Source organism: Caretta caretta, chromosome 8 (assembly GCF_965140235.1).
Source record: "Caretta caretta isolate rCarCar2 chromosome 8, rCarCar1.hap1, whole genome shotgun sequence".
NCBI lineage: Eukaryota > Metazoa > Chordata > Testudines > Cheloniidae > Caretta > Caretta caretta.
Window position 1 is genome coordinate 41969739 of NC_134213.1, and position 25982 is coordinate 41995720.

General features: G+C 45.9%; 1 protein-coding gene across 6 annotated transcripts in view; it reads left to right on the forward strand.

Moving 5' to 3' along the window:
- ATF6 (activating transcription factor 6) overlaps window positions 1–25982 on the forward strand; it is a 440808-nt gene that overhangs the window by 43404 nt on the left and 371422 nt on the right. For all 6 annotated transcript variants that reach the window (XM_075131428.1, XM_075131427.1, XM_075131426.1 and 3 more), the window contains exon 7: window positions 6121–6272. In XM_075131428.1, the coding sequence (XP_074987529.1) occupies window positions 6121–6272 (152 nt within the window). The remainder of the gene's footprint in view (window positions 1–6120; window positions 6273–25982) is intronic.

The window sequence follows — 25982 nt, forward strand, 5'->3', positions numbered from 1 at the left end:
GTTCTCCCTGCTTGTTTCCCAGGCTTCTTACATTTGTGTATAGGCACTTAAGATAACTCGCTGATCGTCCCGCTTTCTCAGTATGAGGTAGGAGTCCTCCCTTCTTGCGCTCTCCTGCTCGTGCTTCCTCCCGGTATCCCAGTTCCCCACTTACCTCAGGGCTTTGGTCTCCTTCCCCAGTGAACCTAGTTTAAAGCCCTCCTCACTAGGTTTGTGAGCCTGCTTGTGAAGCCAGCCTACTTCCCTCTCTTCGTTAGGTGGAGCCCGTGTCTGCCTAGCACTCCTCCTTCTTGGAACACCATCCCATGGTCAAAGAATTCAAAGCCTTCTCTCCGATACTCCACCCCTTATCCTTACACTCCACCCCTTTTTTTCTTTTGGGATCCTCCTGCCCAGGTATCCCTGGAAAAGCATAGGACATATGGCGACACATTTCCTGACAGGGCCAGGGATCAAGGTGGAAGGTGTCGATATTCCATTTTTACACCGTATTTTTTAAGGACAAGGTTCAGCTCAGACCCCATCTGGCTTTCCTCCCGAAGGTTGTGTCGCAGTTCCACATCAACCAGAACATTTTCCTTCCAGTTTTCTACCCTAAACCTCATTCAAGCAGCCAGGGAGCAGAGGCTTCACAGTCTGGACATCCTTAGAGTGCTGGCTTTTTACATCGAGAGGATGAAACCATTCACGAAGTCAGTCCAGCTCTTCTTTGCAGTGGCAGACAGGATGAAGGGTCAGCCAGTTGCAGCCCAGCGAATTTCACCATGGATTGTGGCCTGTATTAGTGAATGCTACAGTCTAGCAGGGGTTCCCATGCCGCAGATAACAGCACATTCTACCAGGGTGCAGGCTTCATCGATGGCGTTCCTGGCTCAAGTTCCCACCCAGGAAATCTGCAGAGCGGCAGCGTGGTCATCCATACACACTTTCGCCGTGCAGCATGCAATCACTTGTCAGGCCAGAGACGATGCTGCCTTTGGAAGAGTGGTACTCCAATCAGTGGACAGCTTTGACCCCACCTTCTAAATTTGGCTTAGGAGTCATCTGATTGGAATGGACATAAACAAGCACTCGAAGAAGAAAAAACAGTTACTCACTTCTCGTAACTGTTGTTCTTCGAGATGTGTTGTTCATGTCCATTCCAATACCCACCCTCCTACCCCTCTGCCCAGGCCGACCCAACGGATGCTGCTAAGGGAAAAATCTTCCAGCCAACGTGCACGTGCGTGCGTACACACCTGATTGGATTTTTTCTTTTTTGAACCATGTTATGGTCTTGGCCTTCACAACATCCTCTGGCAAGGAGTTCCACAGGTTGATTGTGCATTGTGTGAAGAAATACTTCCTTTTATTTGTTTTAAACCTGCTGCCTATTAATTTCATTTGCTGACCCCTAGTTCTTGTGTTATGAGAAGTAGTAAACAACACTTCCTTATCTACTTTTTCTACGCCTGTCATGATTTTATAGACCTCAATCATATCTCCCCTTATCCGTCTCTTTTCCAAGCTGAAAAGTCCCAGTCTTATTAATCTCTCCTCATATGGAAGCCGTGTGATACCCCTAATAATTTTTGTTGCCATTTTCTGATCCTTTTCCAATTCCAATATATCTTTTTTGAGATGGGGCGACCACATCTGCACACAGTATTCAAGATGTAGGCAAACCATGGATTTATATAGAGGCAACATGATATTTTCTGTCTTATTATCTATCCCTTTCTTAATTATTCTCAGGTTTCTGAGTAGCAGCTGTGTTAGTCTTTATCCACAAAAAAGAAAAGGAGTATTGTGGCACCTTAGAGACTAACAAATTTATTTGAGCATAAGCTTTCGTGAGCTACAGCTCACTTCATCAGATGCACCCGATGAGGTGAGTTGTAGCTCACGAAAGCTTATGCTCAAATAAATTTGTTAGTCTCTAAGGTACCACAAGTACTCCTTTCTTTTTAATTATTCTCAGCATTCTGTTCGCTTTTTTCACTGCCGCTGCACATTGAGTGGATGTTTTCAGAGAAATATCCAGAATGATTCCAAGATCTCTTTCTTGAGTGGTAACAGCTAATTTAGACCCCATCGTTTTATATGTATAGTTGGGATTATGTTTTCCAGTGTGCTTTACTTTGCATTTATCAACTTTTATTTTCATCTTCCATTTTGTTGCCCAGTCACCCAGTTTTGAGAGATCCTTTTGTAGGTCTTCGCAGTCTTCCTGGGTCTTAACTATCTTTAGTAATTTTGTATCGTCTGCAAATTTTGCCACCTCACTGTTTACCCCTTTTTGTAGAACATTTATGAACATGTTGAATAGGACTGGTCCCAGAACAGACCCCTGGGGAACACCACTATTTACCTCTCTCCATTCTGAAAACTGACTATTTATACCTACCCTTTGTTTCCTATCTTTTAACCAGTTACCAATCCATAAGAGCACCTTCCCTCTTATCCCGAGGCATCTTACTGTGCATAAGAGCCTTTGGTGAGGGACCTTGTCAAAGGCTTTCTGAAAATCTAAGTACACTATATCCACTGGATCCCCTTGGTCCACATGCTTGTTGACCCCTTCAAAGAATACTAGTAGATTGGTAAGGCATGATTTCCCTTTACTAACACCATGCTGACTCTTCCTCAACAAATTTATGTTCATCTCTATGTCTGACAATTCTGTTCTTTATTATAGTTTCAATCAATTTGCCCGGTACTGAAGTCAAGCTTACAGGCCTGTAATTGCCAGGATCGCCTCTGGAGCCCTTTTTAAAAATTGGTGTCACATTAGCTATCCTCCAGTCATCTGGTACAGAAGCTGATTTAAATGATAGGTTACAGACTACAGTTAGTAGTACTGCAATTTCACATTTGAGTTCCTTCAGAACTCTTGCATGAATACCATCTGGTCCTGGTGACTTATTGCTGTTTAATGTATCAGTTTGTTCCAAAACCTCATATAATGATACCTCAATCTGGGACAGTTCCTCAGGTTTGTCACCTAAAAAGAATGGCTCAGGTTTGGGAATCTCCCTCACATCCTCAGCAGTGAAAACCGATGCAAAGAATTAACTTAGTTTCTCCGCAGTGGCCTTATCGTCCTTGAGTGCTCCTTTAGCACCTCGATCGTTCAATGGCCCCACTAGTTGTTTAGTGGGTTTTCTGCTTCTGTTGTACTTAAAAAAAAAAATTTGCTATTACTTTTTGAGTCTTTGGCTAACTGTTCCTCAAATTTTTTTTGACTTTCCTAATTGTATTTTTACACTTCATTTGCCAGTATTTATACTCCTTTCTATTTTCCTCACTAGGATTTAACTTCCACTTTTTAAAGGATGCCTTTTTGCCTCTCACTGCTTCTTTTACTTTGTTGTTTAGCCACGGAGGCTCTTTTTTGGTTCTCTTACTATGTTTTTTAATTTGGGGTATATATTTAAGTTGACCCTCTATTATGGTGTCTTTAAAAAGTTTCCACGCTGCTTGCAGAGATTTCACTTTTCACTTTCACTGTACCCTTTAATTTCTGTTTAAGTAACCACCTCATTTTTGTGTAGTTCCCCTTTCTGAAATTAAATGCTACAGTGTTGGGCTTCTGTGGTGTTTTTCCTGCCACAGGGATATTAAATTTAATTATATTATGGTCACTATTACCAAGCAGTCCAGCTATATTCACCTCTTGGACCAGATCCTGTGCTGCACTTGGGACTAAATCAGGAATTGCCTCTCCTCTGGTGGGTTCCAGGACCAGCTGCTCCAAGAAGCAGTTATTTAAGGTGTCAAGAAACTGTATCTCTGCATCCCATCCTGAGGTGACATGTACCCAGTCAATATGAAATCCCCCATTATTATTATTGAGTTTTTTATTTTAATAGCTTCTCTAATCTGCCTGAACATTTCACAGTTACTATCCCCATCCTGGTCAGGTGGTCGGTAATATATCCCTACTGCTATATTCTTATTATTAGAGCATGGAATTTCTATCCATAGAGATTCTAGGGTACAGTTTGATTCATTTGCGATTTTTACTTCATTTGATTCTAGGCCTTCTTTCACATATAATGCCACTCCCCCACCAGCATGACCTGTTCTGTCCTTCCGATATATTTTGTACCTTGGTATTATTGTATCCCATTGATTAGCCTCATTCCACCAAGTTTCTGTGATGACTTTTATATCACTATCCTCATTTAATACAAGGCACTCTAGTTCACCCATTTTATTATGTAGACTTCTAGCATTGGTGTATAAGCACTTTAAAAATGTGTCTCCTTTTAGCTGTCTGCAATTACACGGTGTAACTGAATGGGACTCTTTTTTATTTGACTGTTTCTGATCAGACCCTGCCTGTATTTTATCATTTTCCATCCTTTCGTCCTCACTAGGACATAGAGATTCTCTATGAATAGATCCACCCCTAAGGGATGTCCAAACCATGTGCTCCTCCATACCTGTTGGCATTCCCCCAGCCCTTAGTTTAAAAACTGCTCTACAACCTTTTTAATGTTAAGTGCCAGCTATCTGGTTCCATTTTGGTTTGGGTGGAGCCCATCCTTCCTGTATAGGCTCCCCCTTTCCCAAAAGTTTCCCCAGTTCCTAATAAATCTAAACCCCTCCTCCCTACACCATTGTCTCATCCACTCATTGAGACTCTGCAATTTTGCCTGTCTAACTGGCCCTGTGCATGGAACTGGGAGCATCTCAGAGAATGCTATCATGGAGGTCCTGGACTTCAGTCTCTTACCTAGCAGCCTAAATTTGGCCTCCAGGACCTCTCTCCTATCCTTCCCTATGTCGTTGGTACCTACATGTACACGACCACCCGCTGCTCTCCAGCATTACACATAAGTCTATCTAGATGTCTCGAGAGATCCGCAACCTTCGCACTAGGCAGGCAAGTTACCATGCGGTTCTCCCGGTCATTGCAAACCCAGCTATCTATGTTTCCAATGATCGAATCGCCCATTACTAATACCTGTCTCTTTCTAATAGCTGGAGTTCCCTCTTCTGGAGAGGTATCCTCAGTGCAAGAGGATACCACAACATCATCTTGAAGGAGGGTCCCAACTATGGGGTTGTTTCCCTCTGCTCCAGTTAGATGTTCTCCTTCCCTGGGACTTTCATCCTCCTCAACAGCATAGGGGCTGTCAGAGGTGGGACCGTTCTACTGTGTCCTGGAAAGTCTCATCAACATACCTCTCTGTCTCCCTCAGCTCCTCCAGTTCAGCCACTCTGGTGTCCAAAGCCCGTACATGGTCTCTGAAGGCCAGGAGCTCCTTGCTCCGAATGCACACATACACCAACTGCCCATGGGGCAGGTAATCATACATGCTGCATTGGGTGCAATAAACTGGGTAGCCCCCACTCTGTTGCTGGACTTCTGCCTGCATTCTCTTTTTCCTCCTGCAGCTGGTTCCTTTGTTGTTGTTTTGTTTATATCCAGGGGGTGTTTTTGGCTTTTCAGTTTAAAGAAAGTTGAGTTCTAGCCCCCACTCACACTACCCCTGTAAACTCCCTCGCAAAGCTCCCGTTGGCCACTCCTCTGGTCACTTAGGAGCAGGCTTTTTAAAGCCTTGGTCTCCCTGAGGAGCCCCGCCCCCTGGTTAAGGGTTGAAGGGTGCTAAAAGGCTTAGGGCTCACAGCCTTGTTAAGGCTGTTACACTTGTCGTAGTGACACCAACAGGTGTTCACTCTTGTGAGCCCGGAGGAGCCAGCACAATTCTGAGAGAGTGATCTGAACTCGATTCTGCTTTGTGTATTATGAGCAAAAGTGCCAGCTAAATTCTCAGTGCAAAATCTGATCACCAGTTATAGTGTAAGAAGCAGAAAAAGTCTAGATGAATTATCTGATCCCAGATTAAATTTGTGGTGTGGCAGATGGAAGAGCTGTGTTTTGGTTTATCAACTGATATGCAATTGGGGGAATAAATACAGAACCCTGCAGACTTGTTTTGTTTAACTGAGTTTTATTTGAGAGTATATTGATGCTTAAGAACTGAATCCAAAGGGAACAGTGCCAGGTGCTTTTGGGAGTGAAGCCTCCCTACCCATCAAAACCACCCCCCACAAATTGATAGTATAAAAACATATTCCCCATTCCCCACTGAACACTCAGTGACCATTGTCTTTCTGTCTCCATTCTAGGTCAGCCACTGGTGCTTTCTCAGTCCACTGTGGTACAGCTCCAGAGTCCTGCAGTTCACCCTGCATCACAGCCGGTCATTGCTGTCACTGGAGGGGTCACGCAGCTGCCCAGTCACACTGTGAACGTAGCACCAGCTACAGGAAGCAGTTCAGTGAGTGGTAAAATAGCACTGGCTAAACCCCTCCTCCAAGCCACCACACAAACAGTCGTAGAATCGTAGAATATCAGAGTTGGAAGAGACCTCAGGAGGTCATCTAGTCCAACCCCCTGCTCAAAGCAGGACCAATCCCCAACTAAATCATCCCAGCCAGGGCTCTGTCAAGCCTGACCTTGAAAACCTCAAAGGAAGGAGATTCCACCACCTCCCTAGGTAATGCATTCCAGTGCTTCACCATCTTCCTAGTGAAAAAGTTTTTCCTAATATCCAACCTAAACCTCCCCCATTGCAACTTGAAACCAATACTCCTGGTTCTGTCATCTGCTACCACTGAGAATAGTCTAGATCCATCCTCTTTGGAACCCCCTATCAGGTAGTTGAAAGCAGCTATCAAATCCCCCCTCATTCTTCTCTTCTGCAGACGAAAGAATCCCAGTTCCCTCAGCCTCTCCTCATAAGTCATGTGCTTCAGTCCCCTAATAATTTTTGTTGCCCCCTGCTGGACACTTTCCAATTTTTCCACATCCTTCTTGTCGTGTGGTACCCAAAACTGGACACAGTACTCCAGATGAGGCCTCACCAATGTCGGATAGAAGGGAACGATCAAGTCCCACGATCTGCTGGCAATGCCCCTACTTATACAGCCCAAAATGCCATTGGTCTTCTTGGCAACAAGGGCACACTGTTGACTCATATCCAGCTTCTCGTCCACTGTAACCCCTAGGTCCTTTTCTGCAGACCTGCTGCCTAGCCATTTGGTCCCTAGTCTGTAGCGGTGCATGGTATTCTTCCATCCTAAGTGCAGGACTCTGCACTTGTCCTTGTTGAACCTCATCAGATTTCTTTTGGCCCAATCCTCTAATTTCTCTAGGGCCCTCTGTATCCTATCCCTACCCTCCAGCGTATTTACCTCTCCTCCCAGTTTAGTGTCATCTGCAAACTTGCTGAGGGTGCAGTCCACGCCATCCTGCAGATCATTTATGAAGATATTGAACAAAACCGGCCCCAGGACCGACCCTTGGGGCACTCCGCTTGATACTGGCTGCCAACTAGACATGGAGACATTGGTCACTACCAGTTGAGCTCGCCAATCTAGCCAGCTTTCTATCCACCTTATAGTCCATTCATCTAGGCCATACTTCTTTAACATGCTGGCAAGAATACTGTGGGAGACCGTATCAAAAGCTTTGCTAAAGTTAAGGAATAACATGACCACTGCTTTTCCCTCATCCACAGAGCTTGTTATCTTGTCATAGAAGGCAATTAGTTTAGTCAGGCATGACTTGCCCTTGGTAAATGCATGCTGACTGTTCCTGATCACTTTCCTCTCCTCTAAGTGCTTTAGAATTGATTCCTTGAGGAATCCATGCTCCATGATTTTTCCAGGGACTGAGGTGAGGCTGACTGGCCTGTAGTTCCCCGGATCCTCCTTCTTCCCTTTTTTAAAGATGGGCACTACATTAGCCTTTTTCCAGTTGTCCGGGACCTCCCACGATCACCATGAGTTTTCAGAGATAATGGCCAATGTCTCTGCAATCACAACCGCCAACTCCTTTAGAAAAAAAGAAAAGGAGTACTTGTGGCACCTTAGAGACTAACAAATTTATTTGAGCATAAGCTTTCGTGAGCTACAGCTCACTTCATTGGATGTAGCTCACAAAAGCTTATGCTCAAATAAATTTGTTAGTCTCTAAGGCCGGGGTCTCCAAACTGGGGTGTGTGAGATGATCCCAGAGGGTGCGCTGCACCAGGAGCACTGCCGGACGGCACTCTGCCGTTTTTTTCTTTGTTGGCAGCTCTACAGGCCCACAGCTGGTGTTCCCCTTCGGCGGCCCACCTGCAGTAAGTCTTCCGTTCTTCTTCCATTGGCAGCGCACTTGCGGCTGGTCTTCTGGTCTTCTTCCTTCGGTGACGCATCTGTGGCAGGTCTTCCGGTCTTCAGCATGCGGGTGTGTGAGCCAAAAAGTTTGGAGACCACTGCTTTAAGGTGCCACAAGTATTCCTTTTCTTTTTGCGGATACAGACTAACACAGCGGCTACTCTGAAACAACTCCTTTAGCACTCTCGGATGTAGCGCATCTGACCCCATGGACTTGTGCTCGTCCAGCTTTTCTAAATAGTCCCGAACCACTTCTTTCTCCACAGAGGGCTGGTCACCTCCTCCCCATGCTGTGCTGCCCAGTGCAGTAGTCTGGGAGCTGACCTTGTTCATCAAGACAGAGCAAAAAAAGCATTGAGTACATTAAGCTTTTTCCACATTCTCTGTCACTAGGTTGCCTCCCTCATTCAGTAAGGGGCCCACACTTTTCTTGATTTCCTTCTTGTTGCTAACATACCTGAAGAAACCCTTCTCGTTACTCTTAACATCTCTTGCTAGCTGGAACTCCAAGTATGATTTGGCCTTCCTGATTTCACTCCTGCATGCGTGAGCAATATTTTTATACTTCTCCCTGGTCATTTGTCCAATCTTCCACTTCTTGTAAGCTTCTTTTTTGTGTTTAAGATCAGCAAGGATTTCACTGTGAAGCCAAGCTGGTTGTCTGCCATATTTACTATTCTTTCTACACATCGGGATGGTTGTAAGGCATGGATGTAAGTTCCAGCTGTTTTATGGTAGTTATTTTTGGGTTGAAACCACCTGTCCCCTCAGCTGCTGGCACATGGTGTGGGAGTGCTTGTGGGCTGTGCATCCTTAGGAAGAAGGTGTCTTGGTTCTGCTGGATGGAGCTCTGAAATGATAGGTGCTTTCACACCACTGGTGTCTGGGGCTCAGAAGCCTCACTTGGCAAACAGTTCCATTGTCTAACTATCCAGGACGAAATATTTTCCTAATGTCTAATCAGGAAAGAGGGTGTGTCATTTTGCTGGATACCTTTTATTTTTTTTAAGACAGTCCAGTAGTTCTCAAACTGTGGGTTGGAACCCCAAAGTGTGTCACGACCCCATTTTAATGGGGTCACCAGGGCTGGTGTTAGATTTCTGGGGCTCAGGGCCAAAGTCAAAGCCGGAGCCCCACCGCCTGGGGTCGAAGCTGAAGCCCAAGGGCTTCAGCCTTGAGTAGCGAGGCTCAGGTTACAGGCCCCCTTCCTCGGGCTGAAGCCCTTGGGCTTTGGCTTTGGCCCCTCTACCCAGGACAGTGGGGTTCAGGCTTTGGCTTGGGCGGGCTCAGGCTTCTGTCCCCTCTCCTGGAGTCGTGTAGTAATTTTTGTTGTCAGAAGGGGGTCGCGGGGCAATGAAGTTTGAGAACCTTTGTGTGTGTGTGTGTCTGTCTGTCTGTCTGTCATTGGTAAATCATTGAATGGGTAAATCATTGAATTTGACACCCCAGCCCCACATTTGTGGGCCTTCACCCATCTCTAGGACCAAACCCATGCTATTTTAGAAAGTTCTGAAGTGTTTGGATGAAGATTTTACTGATGGTCTTTATTTCTGTGTACTCTGGGCCTGAAACTGGAAGTGCCCGCATACCCCAGATAAGGAGGGCTGGCCCTGAAGTTAGGGCACTGGACTGGGATTTGGGAGATTTGAGCTCTGCTACAGATTAATTGGGTAGCCCTGGGCAAGACACTTAACCTCTTTGTTCCTCATTCCTCCAGATGTAAAATAGGAAAGTATATTATCCTCTTCTTCCACCTTTTACTGTTACTAAATATTTGTATTATAATAGCACTAGTTGGGCTGGGTGATGTACAAACACAGCAGAGACGTGATCCCTTCGGACAAACAGACAAAGGGTAGAGGATGGGGATACAACATACAGGCAAATGAGGGGGTGAAGAATTGGCCCAGTGTTATGTGGATGTTGGTATTTTTATTTCATTGTGGTTAGAGGATAGGAAGAAGAGAGTAGGGAAAGGAAAGAAGAAAGAATAGGCACAGCTTGTCATCTCTCTAGCCTTTATCAGCAGGCTGGATGTCATGACAGAGGTGAGTCTTGGGTTTTTGCGTTTGTCTGTCTTGTCTACTTAGACTGTTAGCTCTCCAGGGGCTCTCACTGTGTGTACATAGGGAGTAGTGCAGCAGGGTCTTGCCATGGGTTGGGGTCTCTAGGCAGTACTATAATTCACAGAATAAAAATGCTCTCATGGAAGCAAAAGAGTCTGTTTTCATGAGGTTTCTGGTCCGATCTTGGAGATTCAAGCTGTTAGGATAGTATTTATTCCCAACCTTTAGAAGTTCACCCTTGGGTTTAAAAAGCTGTCAGGTAGCAACCTATCCTTTTCCACAAGAGGGTCATGTGAGAACAGGAAATACAGTTTTGCTGGCAGAATTCTGTTTTTATTTTTTGCAGTTTTGTTGATTAACTTATGTGTTTATTTTTTAATTTTTAACAATTTTTATTTTTATAGCTGCAGGAAATTAAAAAAGGAAGATGGGAAAGGTTGAGGTTAGGGTTAGCTGTGGCACTGGTAACGAGACTTCAGGAGCTCCCTTTATGGCTGAGGCGCCCAAGACACTGGGGCACAAGGTTCAGGGGAATCCTGCGGTCCTGGTCTGGTGGAGCACACCGCCACAACCAGGGCTGCAAGGACAAGCCCCCGGCCGCAGGTGAGGCCACCCTGCTACTGAACAGCTCCGGCCTGAGGATGGCTACTTTACTCCTGGCTGGTGAGTGAGGCTGTGGCAGCAGGGCTTCAGGGGTGTGTGGGGGAGGCTGCACTTCCACCCACTCCCCAATGGATATGTTTTTTGTCGATTTCAGTGTGTCAGCTGAAATTAACATTTACTGACATCAGTGCATTTAAATCGAATCCTGCCAAGCTTAAATATAGTGCAGGACCTGCAGCGTTTTTAGAATTAGCTACAAATGAGCCTTAGCAAGAGGCAAATTTATCCAGGTACTTTTGTGAGGTGGCTTCTGTTGTTCAGCAGATACTGTTCCTGGGAAGACACTGGAAGTGGCAGCAATGATCTGGCTGTTACATCTTTGGAAATGATACAGATGGTCTTCTGAAGGTTAAAACATTTTTAGCAAGGAAATAACTTGGAATCTGCTTTTAAATTAACAAAGATCAGAAAAGTAGTGACCTGCTTGAATTGGATTGCTTTGCTGAATGATTAATGGCATATAGCAACACAAAGTTATTTTGTTTAAGTTATGTTAAGCATTGCTGACTTTTTTAGAGCATGCAGTGATGAATGAAAGTGCGAGGAGTGCATGCTTTCATGCACAAAATAAACATTTACAAAGTACACTAGAAACAGTATATGGGAAAATGTTTTCTTAGAGTGAATTTTGTTGGACAGACTGGCCTCTGTGTATTTATGTTGCACAGAACATACAATTTCGGATGTGTAATGTATCTTTCGAAAGATGTCAGGGTAAGCTCCCTGGCTTCAGGTCCTTTCAGCCAAGGATTTCAAGGCATTTTGCAAACCCTTACTGATTCTTGCAGTATGTCTGGGAGGTTGTGTTGACCCTTATCAGTTTTGGGAGGTTGATTGGGAACTCACCCCCTCATACCGGAGATGTTTTGTCGAGCATCACCCACAAGTATGTGATCCCAACCTGATGGGTTTTGCCCACATGCTCAGGGTCTAACTGATCATATGTGGGTTCGGGAAGGAATTTTCCCCTAAGTCAGATTGGCAGAGGCCTGGGGGGTTTTCGCCTTCCTCTGCAGCATGGGGCATGGGTCACTTGCAGGTTTAAACTCCTGTAAATGGCAGATTCTTTGTAACTTGAAGCCTTTAAACCATGATTTGAGGACTTCAGTAACTAAGCCAGAGGTTAGGGGTCTATTACAGGAGTGGGTGGTTCAGGTTCTGTGGCCTGCGATGTGCAGGAGGTCAGACTAGATGATCATGATGGTCCCCTCTTGGCCTTAAAGTCTATGAGACTAAGTCTTGTTATTTCCTTGGCTATTTTGGCTTATTGAGAGACTGAGGGGCTGACAAATCTACTTAGGCTGTTCTGGGGACCCCAAAAAGGCTTGGGTAGTGGCTATTAGGATGCCAACTAGCCTTTCCTAGGGCCAACTGGCGCCTGGGCCTGGAGTCTCGTAGGACTTGCCCTGGAGCTTCCTAATGAGAGGGTGTCATAAATATAAAGGGAAGGGTAAACCCCTTTGAAATCCCTCCTGGCCAGGGGAAAGCTCCTCTCACCTGTAAAGGGTTAAGAAGCTAAAGGTAACCTCGCTGGCACCTGACCAAAATGACCAATGAGGAGACAAGATACTTTCAAAAGCTGGGAGGAGGGAGAGGAACAAAGGGTCTGTGTCTGTCTGTAGTCGTCTTGGCCAGGGACAGAACAGGAATGGAGGCTTAGAACTTTTAGTAAGTAATCTAGCTAGGTATGTGTTAGATTATGATTTCTTTAAATGGCTGAGAAAAGAATTGTGCTGAATAGAATAACTATTTCTGTCTGTATATCTTTTTTGTAACTTAAGGTTTTGCCTAGAGGGGTTCTCTATGTTTTTGAATCTAATTACCCTGTAAGATATCTACCATCCTGATTTTACAGGGGGGATTTCTTTATTTCTATTTACTGCTATTTTTTATTAAAAGTCTTCTTGTAAAAAACTGAATGCTTTTTCATTGTTCTCAGATCCAAGGGTTTGGGTCTGTGGTCACCTATGCAAATTGGTGAGGCTTTTTATCCAACATTTCCCAGGAGAGGGGTGGGTGCAAGAGTTGGGAGGATTGTTCATTGTTCTTAAGATCCAAGGGTCTGGGTCTGTAGTCACCTAGGCAAATTGGTGAGGCTTTTTACCAAACCTTGTCCAGGAAGTGGGGTGCAAGGTTTTGGGAAGTATTTTGGGGGGAAAGATGCGTCCAAACAGCTCTTCCCCGGTAACCAGTATTAGTTTGGTGGTGGTAGCGGCCATTCCAAGGATAATGGGTGTAATATTTTGTACCTTGGGGAAGTTTTGACCTAAGCTGGTAAAGATAAGCTTAGGAGGTTTTTCATGCAGGTCCCCACATCTGTACCCTAGAGTTCAGAGTGGGGGAGGAACCTTGACAGAGGGATATTAGGGTCCTCAATGAGCTTCCCAAGGGACTTTGATTGTCAGGTGACTGAAGAACCTTCCAAGGTTGTGTGGGAGGGAATTTTCACTTTCTGGACCCCCTCAACAGAGACTGGGGGCAGGAGGAAGCAACCCAGTGGAGCAGGGAAAGGGTTCATCTTTCATGTACTTCCCTCAGTGTGGTGGAGGCAGCTTCTCCCACCCCCCACTTCTGCTGACTCCCAAGCCTCTTGCCAGCTGACCTTTCCAGGTGAGCCTCAGCCCTGCAGACAGTATGAAGCCAATAGAAGGGAAGCTGCACTACTGTGCAACTCAGGGTCTGTGTGATAGGACCTATAGAAGTTCACAAGAGTGGGCCCCTATTTGTGGGCCATTGGAGGTCTGCAGCATGAGGGCTCTTCTCCATGGAATGATGGGTAGGAGACACAGTTAGCAGGAGACTTGGTAGCTAACAGACCAAGGGAGCATTTCCATTCATTGCTGTGGAACACCTAAAGTCTGCTGAATGGGTGCTTCCCTCTTGTGGGCATCTCAGGGTCTGCAGGAACAGAGCTCCTCTCTAGCAAACCTTTAGATCTCTTAAGAAAATAAAGTAATTCCTTAAACAAAAAATTGACAAACATCAGTACTATGAGGGAACATTACCTCAAGAGCATTAGGGTTTAGAGAAAAGCTTGAAGCCTAGGAAACCCACAGGTAAGGTTACAATTCCATAACAAGTCATAGTCAAAGAGCACCATGTCTTTATTGGGGCAAAGTTAAGGTTAACAGTGTGGAAAAACATACTTGGGTCTGGGGTGAGAGGACAGCATTCTGTTACATTAACAGTCCACCTGGAAGCATGCGTAAAAGGTCTGTGGTTCTACAGTAGAAGCTGGACTCCATGCAGAGAAGCCCTAATTAATGGATTTCACAATGCATTCCATCAGAGATTCACTTTTCATATGCACATCCCAAATGCTAGGTTTATGTTCAATTGTTTTATGCAACTGAAAAAATGTTTTCTGCTCCTTTTTTTGAGAGAAGTTCAAAGGTGAATACTGTTCCTTCATAATGAACAAATTCTATACAATTGCCTGCAAAAGAAACTGCTAAAGGAATGTTTGAGATTGCAAAAATCAAGGATTCAGAAGATAGGTAATCTTAATTCTGGCATTACCTATGCAACCTTGTTCATGTATGTTTTTGATAGCCTTTAACATGATCACATACTATTTTTTCCTTAGGTCATCTTGTGCATGAGTCAGGGGAATGGTGCCCACTGAATGAGCAGCTCTTCCCCCCCCAATTTTCATCGAGTGTATATTCCCAGACCTTATTTAGTTGGGTGCTTGGCATTTTGGTTTCTGTCTGCCTGCAGCTGCCTCTTGCTCTGTTGCTTTCCTCACAAGGGGCAGTGAGTTGGGTAAGAGTGCATGCTTCGTGCACTGTCTTGTGAGCTCTGGCTCCCTGCTGCCAGACTGGAGTCCATGGAGCCGGCAGGAGGAAAAGGTCTCTGAAAACATCCACTCAATGTGCAGTGGCAGTCAAAAGCTAACAGACTGTTAGGAACCATTAGGAAACAGGTAGATAATAACACAGAAAATATAATGCCACTGTATAAATCCCTGGTACACCCGTACCTTGAATGCTGCATGCAGTTTTGAATACCCAATCTCAGAAGAGATGTATTAGAACTGGAAAGAGTATAGAGAAGGGCAAAAAAAATCTGAGTATGGAACAGCATTCATCCTGAGGAGAGGGGAGGAAAAAAAAAAGAGCAGGACTGTTCTGCTTAAGAAAGAGATGACTAAAGCCATGGTGGGATATGATAGAGGTCTATAAAATCATGACTAGTGTGGAGAAAGTGAATAAGTGTTATTTACCCCTTTACATAAACACAAGAACCAGGGGACACCTGATGAAATTAATAGGCAGTAGGTTTAAAACATAAGGAAGTACTTCTTCACACAATGCACATAGGGTCGTCCCTAGCTATTTTGGGGCCCTACACAGCCCCCCTGCAGGGGGTGTGTGTGTGTGTGGGGCCTGGGCCTCCAGTTGGGTTACTGCACTTCCCACCACCAGTGAGTGCAGGCCCAGCCCTGCTGCAGTCCTTAGGGGAGTGGGGGCAGGGCTGGCAAGAGGCTTTGGAGAAGGGGTGGAGTGGGGGCAGAGCAGGGGCGGGGACCATGGGGAAGAGGCGGGGCAGGGGCTGGAGCAGCATGCAGCTGCGCAGGGCACCAGGAAAATGTGATGCTCCAAATTTCCTGATGCCCTACGCAGCTGCGTACTTTGCTCATGGGTAGGAATGGCCCTGAATGCCCAGCCAACCTGTGGAACTCGTTGCCGGGGATGTTGTGAAGGCGAAAAGTATAAGGATTCGAGAAAGAATGAGATAAGTTGATGGAGGATAGGTCCATCAATGGCTATTAGCCAAGATGGTCAGGGATTCAATGCCATGCTCTCAGTCATATTCCCTAAATATTTGACTGGCAGATGCTGGAACTGGACGGCAGGGGATGAATCACTTAATAAATTGTTCTGTCCTGTTCACTCCCTTTGAAGTATCTGGCACTGTCCATTGTCCAAAGAGAATATTGTTCTAGATGGACCATTGGTCTGACCCAGTTACTGAAACGGGATACAGTCTCCTCTGCCTTTCTCACTTGCTGCCTGGATAACATTGCAGGATCTGAGGCATGGGGAGTGAATCTGGGCTGGCTACAGAACAGAATAAAAAAAACCTATTCTTAGAAATAATCATGGTTGAAAATAATCATTGACTAATCCTAATCATGAGCCATAGCTGTGTGATTTTTGTAGTTGTAGGAGGATGGGAATGAAGGGTTTCATCTTTCTAGAGATAGTGTCAATAGGTATGCACACCCTGTCTCCCTTTTGGGGTGGGGTTGTGATACTACTGCTGTTACAGTCTCCCCGACAGCCTCTAGGCCAGTGGTCTTCAACCTTTTTACACCTCGCCCCTTCCCCGAGGCCCTGCCCCTTCCCCGAGGCCCTGCCCCACTCACTCCGTCCTCCCCTCTCTATCGCTCACTCTCCCACACCCTAACTCACTTTCACTGGGCTGGGGTAGGGGGTTGGGTGTGGTGTGGGCTCTGGGTTGGGGCTGAGGGGTTCACAGTGTGGGAGGGGGCTCTGAGCTGAGCCCGAAGCAGGGCGTAGGGATGCAGGAGTGGGCGAGGGGTGCAAGCTCTAGGAGGGAGTTTGGGTGCAAGAGGCAGACTGTCGAGTCTCTGTGCTGGGGCAGACTGTCGAGTGCAAGGTGTGGGCACGAAGTGCTGGCTCTGGGATGAGGGTCAGGGCTGGGGCAGAGTGTTGGGGTGCAGGAGGTGGTATGAGGTGCTGGCTCCAGGAGGGAGTGGGGTGCAGGAGGAGGCTTGGGGTGCTGGCTCCCACCAGGCAGCACTTACCTCTGGCAGCTCCTGGTCAGTGGCAGACGCAGCGAGGCAAGACAGGCTCCCCACACCACCCCCAGAAGGTGGCAAAGCGCCCCTGTAGGCTGCGGGGAACACGTGGCTCTGGCCCTTTCTGCAAGCACCACTCCCGCGGTTCTCCTGGCCAATGGGAGCTGTGCAGGCAGGAACAGCACGCAGAGGGAGACCGCTGTCTCCCTGCCCTCAGGGCCGCACTGCCCACTTCTAGGAGTGGCGCGGGGCCAGGGAGTCTGCTTTAGCAGTGCACCGCCAGAGATCGCGATCAACTGGGAGATCATGATCAACTGGTTGGTGACTACTGCTCTAGGCAGAAAGTGGCTAGAGTCAGTTCTGTCAGCCCTTGCGTTCGGGGCAAGAGTCAATATAACCGCCTTCAGGCACAGGACAATGGCCAGTATCTAAGGAAAAGGAAGAAGCCGCCACCAGGGGGGTGGTGGCCCAGGTAGGGAAGCCCAGGCCCATCCAACTCTACCAGGCCTCGACCCAGGGCCCTGACAGTGGCAGAGTGGTCTGCCACTAGGTCAGCAGGGACTCCCACTGAAACACACTGACCTTACTCGGGTGGGAGGTACCACGCACACACCCTGCCTAGGTCACTTCCTACTGCGTTTCCAGGCACTGTAAGTCCATTGAGCATTGGGGTTCCCGGGCTCCTCAGCACGGGTGAGTCCCTGCAGCTCCATTGGCCGCAGCCCTCCAATCTGGCTCTCAGGGTCTCCAGTTTCTACAATCAAAGGCTGTGATGGTGCTTCAGCTGGAGCCTCCACTGAAGGTCCTTCCTCTTCAGCAGTCAGCCTAGAATAAGCTGGGCTACTTCCTTTTATACTGAGCCAGTAGTTGGAGCATGCCCAGCACGGTCTGAGGGGCAGGACTTCCGCCACCCATAGCGTGGGGTTAACCCCCCCTTGTCCAGAGCAGGGTATGCACACCCTGTCACAGATGGAATACAGTGATATTGCTGCACAACTATAAGGGTGCTTGCTGCAGAATTTTTCCCATTCTGCTGTGGAGTACCTGGCTTCTTGATGATAGCTTTATCTCTACCCTGAAAGTGCGTTAACACATGTTCTAATACAATGTAATTTTGCAGTATAGACAAGTCCTTTGTAACTGTTGTCATGTGGAACCTTGAATCTGAGTGTCCTGGCTTTCTTTTTGTATATTATGTATATGAATGAAAGGTGATGTACACTCCGTACACTATAATGTGCTATGTGTTGTGCTTATAGTCAGTTGATTCGAAGCAGAAATTGGCAGTGGACTCAGACACAGGTGTTGTACCTTGAAACTACTTTTAGGGTTTTTTAAGTGGCTAGACTTCAAATTGTTAGTGTCTCTTTAACAAGCAATTTTAGTGCAGAAATGAAGGCCATCACATGGCTTTCTCTACTGTAGTTGTTCACAGAATTTCCCTTCCTTTATGGCATTGCTCGCCACCCTGCTCAAGCTTCCCTGTCGCCTTTCACATCCATTTAAAAGGGTACAAAAGAGAGAAAGGCAGAGGAAGTGATGTGGGGCTGGGGGGTGATGAACAGTACTATAAATTTAGGCCTAGTAAAACTAATTTAGTTAAATTGTTGCAACTCTCCAGTATGGACACAGTTGTACCGGTATTCATGTAGCTAAAGTTCAGTGGTTCCCAAACTGTGGGGCATACCTCCATATGGGGGTGTGGAGAAATGTTTGGGGGGGGGCATGTGGCATAGCCTAAGCCAGTCCTCATGGGGGATGGGGAGGAAGCGCCACCTAGCCCTGCTCTGGCCCCAGCCATAGGTCCATTCCAGCCACAGCTCAACTCCACTCCCTGCTCCGCTCCCAACCCAGCTCTGCCTTCCTTCCCTCTCCACTTCCAGGCCAGCTCTACCTCTATCCCCAGCTCCTCCTCCACCCCCAGTTCAGCCCCCAGCCCAAGCTTCTCTGCTGAGCAACTGTGTAGTAATGGAGGTGAGGGGTGGACAGATTCCATTGGGGGGGGGGGGGCGCAACAGGAAGAGTTTGGGCATCACTGCTATAGTTTATTTCTATAAATAGTGGATGGTAAATACTTTTATACTGGTGTGGCTGTATCCTTACAGGGAGGCTAAATTGGGGTTTGTACCAATGTCCGAGCCGGATTTTGTGGGCCCCGGCACCGGTACCATGGCCCCTGCTCTGCCTGTGCTCTGCCCTGAGGCCCCATCCCCACTTGACCTCTTCCTCCCCCAGGCCCCACCAGATGATCACACGGGGTGGAGGCTGCGGAGAGGAGCAAGTGGGATCTCAGGGGGAAGAGACTGAGTGGGGATGGGGCCTCTGGGTGGAGTGGGGGAGAGGGACAATGGTTCGGGTGCTGGGGCCTCTTCTGAGTGTGGGCCTGGCACCATTGTAAACCTGGTATTGACCAATGTAACTAAATGGGTAGGAAAAAGTGATGTAGGTCTTGTAGTGTGGGTGCTGTTAGCTCTCCATTTAGTGGAGAAACCCTTAGAACCACTGTGAAGAGCTGTAGTGGAAAAAGCCATGTGATGGGATCAGTCCCTCTGTGATTATGGCTGATTAGACCAGAATGCTATGCTTTGTGGAGATATGATTTCCCAGACTCTAAAATTAAAAAAAATTTCAATATCTTTATTGGTCAAATGAAAGCAACTTTTTGCTGAGATTAAGACATTGTCCTACAATATTTGGCTCAAAATGTTATTGTTGTGCTAATGCATGAACGCTGGAAAATTGAGCTGATTAGAAACTGCCTTGTGTGTTTGAGTGTTGCATGGTGAATGAAGTGAAAGAGCAATCAGAATTTATTAAGCAAATATATTAGACTTCAAAAATTCACTCAGTATTTTGAGGTGGTAATAAGAAATAGGTTAAAAAGAATTGTATTTCAAATGATTTTTAGCCAAACACCATTTAGTTCCCTTATGCTCCATGATGAAGAAAAGTTACACAATTGGGGAAAGGCATAGTGCTGCGATTTCTGGTTATATTTTTGCGTGTGTGGGTGGGGGAAAGGGAAATACTGTATTGAAAAGCAGATTCCACTATTTCATCTCCAGTGCAAACAGTGTTAAACTGGGGGCTCTGTGAGGAATCTGACTGTATGAGCAGACAGCTCTGGTATCACTTTCAGATGGATTTTGCAGTGAGGTCCTTCTGCCAAGTTAGCTGGGCATCAGGCATTTAACTACACAGCACTGTTGGCAACATTTTAGCTTTGAGTTCTGGCTGCGTGTTTCTGTAGTGCTCTTAGATGAAGGTAAGGTGATTAAATAACTTTCTTTCTCATTAGCTGACCTGGCTGTTGCTTTCTGAAAGAAACAACTGTGTTTAAAAAAAAAAGTTAAAACAAATCAGTTCAAGCCTCCTAGAAGAAACATTTCAAGCCTCCTAGAAGAAACCCGGGAATGGGAGGCTTGATAAAACGTTGTTCTCCAAGAAATGGCCAATGGACAAATAATGGTGAAAAAGGGCTGTAGAGAAAATGCAGTGACTGAACTTTTAACAGGATGTGATGTGAAATACGCATCTAAGCTACATCCTTCATTGATGCAAATGGGCATAGTGCCACTGATTTCAGTGAAGCAGCACTGGTTGACACCTGCTGAAGACCTGACTTTTTATGTTGAACAGGAAAAAGATGTTAGTGAATGGCTGTGTAGGTGCTGGGTGACTTTCTGGTATGCTGATCTCCCTTCAGTAGTGCTGAGACCTTCCCCATCACCTCTTCTTTTTTGTATGGATATTTCCATCCTTATTGGCTGGGTTCAGTTTTTCTGGCACGTAGAGAGAGACAAACCGCTCCTAGTGTTCGTTCCAGTTTCTATTATGAAGCCATCTTCCTATTTTAAACAAATTATTTTCCCATTCTTCCTGTCTGTTGATGGTAAAGCCATTTTGGTTTAACTTCTTTAAAAACCTCACATAATATTTTAAAAGCCATAAGACTATATATTGGCTCCAGACCTGCTGGAAAAAGTGAATGCAGCCTTTCTCCTGTTGTGGAATTTCTCTTTGGGGGTTTCTTAGGGAACGAGTGAACCTTCTACTACAAAGCATTCTTGCTGCAAAGCACGCCCATCTCAGAATGAAATGATACTATATATTAACAGACACATCAGCCCTGTGAGTTGAGCCAAAGCACAATTAAAGACAGCACACATTTAAGAAATAAGCCTCAGAATTTTCAAAGTGCCCTAAGAGCTTAATTTAAACTCCCAAAAGGAAGAGAGTTCAGAGCCAATGTTGAGTCTCTTCTCTTGGCACTGCACCGTGGGGTTAAAACTCTCTTCTCACTGATGAAAGAGATGAGACAGTGAAAGGGGTGTGGGGTTTCTCTCCTCCCTCCATTCCCTTCCTGATTACTGTTTAACTCCACAAGTGTCCACATCACCCAGTTTTCTACAAATTTGGCGTCACTTTTGACTCTGCTCTCTTTCTTCGTATCCCCTCCCATGCCCACATCCAGGCTGCTGCCAGCCTTTATTAGCTCCTCCATTCTGCTGTCTCTAAAGCCTGCTCTGTACTCTCTGTTCTGACTGCCAGAATTTTGGTCCGTACTTTGGTACTGTCCTGCCTTGGGTCCTGATTCATAGATTACAAGGTCAGGAGGGACGAGCTGACCTCCTGCGTAACAGAGGCCATAGGACTGCCCTGAATCAATTCCTCTTTGAACTAGAGCAGATCTTATAGAAAAACATCCAGTCTTGATTTAAAAATTGGCAGTGATGGAGACTCCATCACAACCTGTTCCAATGCTTAATTACCCACATTGTTTAAAAAAAATTGCCTTTCCAGCTTGTCTAGCTTCAGATTCCAGCCTCTGGATCTTGCTTAGACTGAAGAGCCCAAAGGACTTAAGCATGTGTTTAACCAGAGTCAATGGGAGTTAAGTCTGTATTTAACTTTAAGTGCTATCCTGGATCAGAGTGCATTTTAAACATGTTTATATGTTTTGCTGTACTGGAGCCTTAATTACTGCAAATTCATCCCTTTTTCTTCCCCTCTCCCTGTTTGCAGTTTATCCAGAATGCCATTGCTAAAACAACCTTCCTTTCCTGCCACTTGACTCCTGCTCTCTCTGAACCCTTTAATTGTATTGTACTTACTTTCTACATCAAATTGTACTCACGTTGTAGATGTGTACAGCTCTGCGCCAGCTTACATTACTCTTCTCTTCCTATACTTTCCCTTCCCCTCACTATCTGTGCTCCCCTCAAACTTCCCGATTAGTTACTCCTCTTGTTTCCTTGCCCCACTCTCCTTCCTTGCATTTTTCCATACCATTCCTTTCTGCTTGGAATAGGCAAAGCTTAATGAATTCCTTGAACATTTGAGGAGCATTCCAACTGCTTATAGAAATGTAATTCGTAACAGTTACATAACATTTGAGAATCATTAGCGTCTAGTTTGAGATTAGCATTTGCTAACCACTTCTAAGCATGTGTATGAACCAAATTATTTAAATGAAGACTTGCTTTAGAACAGTTCAGTCACTGCTTAATGAGGAATTGAGCCTTCCTTTGCTTGCCGATACATCCAGGCCTCTCAGCTGAAGGACCAACTGGTTGTTTGGTGTTATCTTAGAAAAAAACCCACTTGCTTTAACATCAGTTATTTCAGAAATATGTAATAAAACTCTAGGTCTTTGGAGCAATAGATAAATTTGCAACTCCCTCTTCTCAGCGTCCCGTGCTCCTGTTAGAATATGAACACTGTGTAATATGTCCTGTTGTGAGTGTTGCTGATGTTGCAGCATTATTAATGCTGCTAGTGTTGCTGTTCTTGGAGCTCTGGTGTCAACTGCACTAGCAGAAGTGCACAGTGTGGATTCAGCAGACCTCCGTGTTGTTCATAAGAAAGACCATAGGCTTGGTTCCGTGGCGAAGGCACTGGGTCAGGTTTATTGTCGACAAAGCACGGTCCTAGTGCACCGTAGGAGCTACAGATACACTAACCCATGTATGCCCGCAACAAGGTATCAACTCAATCAACATAACATGATGCTGTTCCTTAGGCTTGCACAAAGATGTGCCTCCTATGACTTCTCCTTTTATACATTGATACAGACAAGTTCCATATTACGCTCTAGATGTTGTATGCAATGTTGTTGTAGCTTTGTTGGCCCCAGAATGGTCCATTGAAATGTGTTAACTACTTACGCTAAGCCATCTGTTCAAACCTCGTATTTAACAGTGACACTTTGAGTTAGTTTCCCAGATCTGAAGAAGAATTTGGTGTAAGCTTGAAAGCTTGTCTCTCTTACCAACAGAAGTTGGTCCAATAACAGATAATTACCTCACCCATCTTGTCACTCCAGATGTTGTTAGTTACCTCCCTTATACCTTGTACCTGCTAGTTAAGAGAAAACATGTATAAGTAGGGGCATAGCGAGCAGATCGAGGGACGTGATCGTCCCCCTCTATTCGACATTGGTGAGGCCTCATCTGGAGTACTGTGTCCAGTTTTGGGCCCCACACTACAAGAAGGATGTGGATAAATTGGAAAGAGTCCAGCGAAGGGCAACAAAAATGATTAGGGGTCTAGAACACATGACTTATGAGGAGAGGCTGAGGGAGCTGGGATTGTTTAGCCTGCAGAAGAGAAGAATGAGGGGAGATTTGATAGCTGCTTTCAACTACCTGAAAGGGGGTTCCAAAGAGGATGGTTCTAGACTATTCTCAGTGGTAGAAGAGGACAGGACAAGGAGTAATGGTCTCAAGTTGCAGTGGGGGAGGTTTAGGTTGGATATTAGGAAAAAAATTTTCACTAGTAGGGTGGTGAAACACTGGAATGCGTTACCTAGGGAGGTGGTGGAATCTCCTTCCTTAGAAGTTTTTAAGGTCAGGCTTGACAAAGCCCTGGCTGGGATGATTTAATTGGGGATTGGTCCTGCTTTGAGCAGGGGGTTGGACTAGATGACCTCCTGAGGTCCCTTCCAACCCTGATATTCTATGATTCTATGATCCTCATCCATTATCTGGTAATCTCCTCCTTACTGTTTTGAGGAGTTGGTGTGTTTTTGTACCATCTCTTAGGCGTGTGTTTATGTAGTTACTGGAGAGATCTGTGTGTTTTTGTACCATTCTTTCCAGTCTGGAATGTGCTTACTTGGTTAGCAGATACCTGGTGTGTTAATATTCTAACCTACTCTTGTTCATACTTTTAGTTATGTCTGTGGCTCTAGCAAGGCCTACAGTCCTAACGGTACATTATATGTCTAGCAGTGCAACTTCTCACTGCTAAAGTATATGCTTCTGAGCCCTTTATCAAGGATGTTTTGCTAAAATATATGTTATAGAATTGGGGAAGGGGGAAGTTCTATGGCTTGTATTATACAGGAGGTCAGACTAGATCAGGTGTCCCCAACGCGCTGCCTGTGGGCACAATAGCGCCCGCTGGGGCAGTTGTGTATGCCCGCAGGACACCGGGCCGCCGGAGAACCACGGCTGCCACAGAACCGCCCACCAAAATGTCGCCGGGAAGCATTGCCGTTTCTCGGCGGCATTTCAGCAGCGACGCTTCTTGCCACTGCCGCTTCTAGGCAGCGGGGTGTCTGGTGCCCACCACCGTCTTCTGGGGATAGGAATATGCTATTCCCACAGAAAGGTTGGGGACCACTGGACTAGATGATCACAAGGGTCCCTTCTGGCCTTGGATGCTGTGAATCTATATAGTTATTCCTAACTTCATCCAGCATACCCTAGTCCATCTGTGTATACAAAACTGTTGCAGATTTGGAACCAAATTAATGACTGGCTCAGCAGATGACAGTCCATTTTAGGTGAGGTTTTTTGCCTGTTTCCACCAGGAAAAAATCTGCAATTCTTGGTGTTGAAGTAGAGTGAGGTGCTAATCTGATAGGTAGCAATCTGAAGAAATGGTATGAGAGGTCAGACCCACGACACTTGTGTGTGTTTAATGAGGAAATGGACCTTTACTGGTACATAAATGTTAAATAGTATTATTTTCTTATTGCTAATGTTTCAGGAGTTTTGCCCTGGGGGAACGCTACCAGTACCAATAAATTGGCACTAAAAGGGTTACATGTTTTTTGTGACTGTAGCATGGACCAGATGTGATGGTTACAGCTGCACAGATGTAGCTCTCGTAAGAACATTCTAACAGATTTCTTTGTTTGCTCGTCTAAGCAGATGTCACAGGATGAGGAAAGCATTGCAGGACTTCCTCTTTTATACTCTAGCACAGTGTTGCCCAAACTTGGGACGTCACTTGCTTAGGGAAAGCCCTTGGCGGGCTGGGCCGGTTTGTTTACCTGCCGCGTCCGCAGGTTCGGCTGATCGCGGCTCCCACTGGCCACGGTTCGCCACTGCAGGCCAGTGGCGGCTGCGGGAAGCGGTGCGGGCCAAGGGACATACTGGCTGCCACTTCCCGCAGCCCCCATTGGCCTGCAGCGGCTAACCGTCGCCAGGGGGAGCCACGATTGGCCAAACCTGCGGACGCGGCAGATAAACAAACTGGCCCGGCCCTCCAGGGGCTTTCCCTGAACAAACGGTGTCCCAAATTTGGGAAACACTACTGTAGCAACATGAACTGTTAACAAATTAATACTCAGCTTTTCAGATGAATTGGATTGGAATAAGATCAGCAGATAGTAAGGTGAATGTGAGAAGGCAGAATAATGTGCTTCTCATCTCCCAGGCTTTAGTACTAAAGCTCACCAACAGTAAGAAAGTGACAGCCTTTGAGTGCAATCAAACAAGAAGAGTCAATCTTTCGGACAACAACATATTTAATTCCAGCAGAGAAATGGGGAAGAGGTTTGAAAAACAGCCATACCTATTGCATTTAGATGTTATAACGATCTAACCAAACAGTCGGCACATGAGGGAATACAACATTCATGTGTTCCCACAGGGCCTTGTGGTTAGTATTCTGAACTGCCATGTGAAAGACAGGGCCTCAGTTCTACCGCCCAGCCTTTAGTCTTTAAAAAATGCAAGCAATTGTCCATCACCTAAAACAGGTACAACAGAGGTCTCTTATTACAGAATCTTAGGCTCTGGGCTGTGTTCATACATTTCAGTGAAAAATAAAATTCCTCTTGGGGAAGCTATACATTACTGCTGAGTTACATAGATAAGTAGATGAGAGAGTATGTTTGACTTGGGTGGAAAAAGCAATGTTTTTACAGCTTTGTACTTATCCAGCTTAGAGGCAACTCCAGAAGTGTCAGATTCTTCATAAACCAGCACAGAAAGCCAGCGCACGTAAAGTTGGATGGTCTTGTCTTTTAATGTGCGCATTATCTTTTCCATTATGAGGGCCTAAAACTGTGCGTGGGGGTTTCTTTCTCTTCTGTT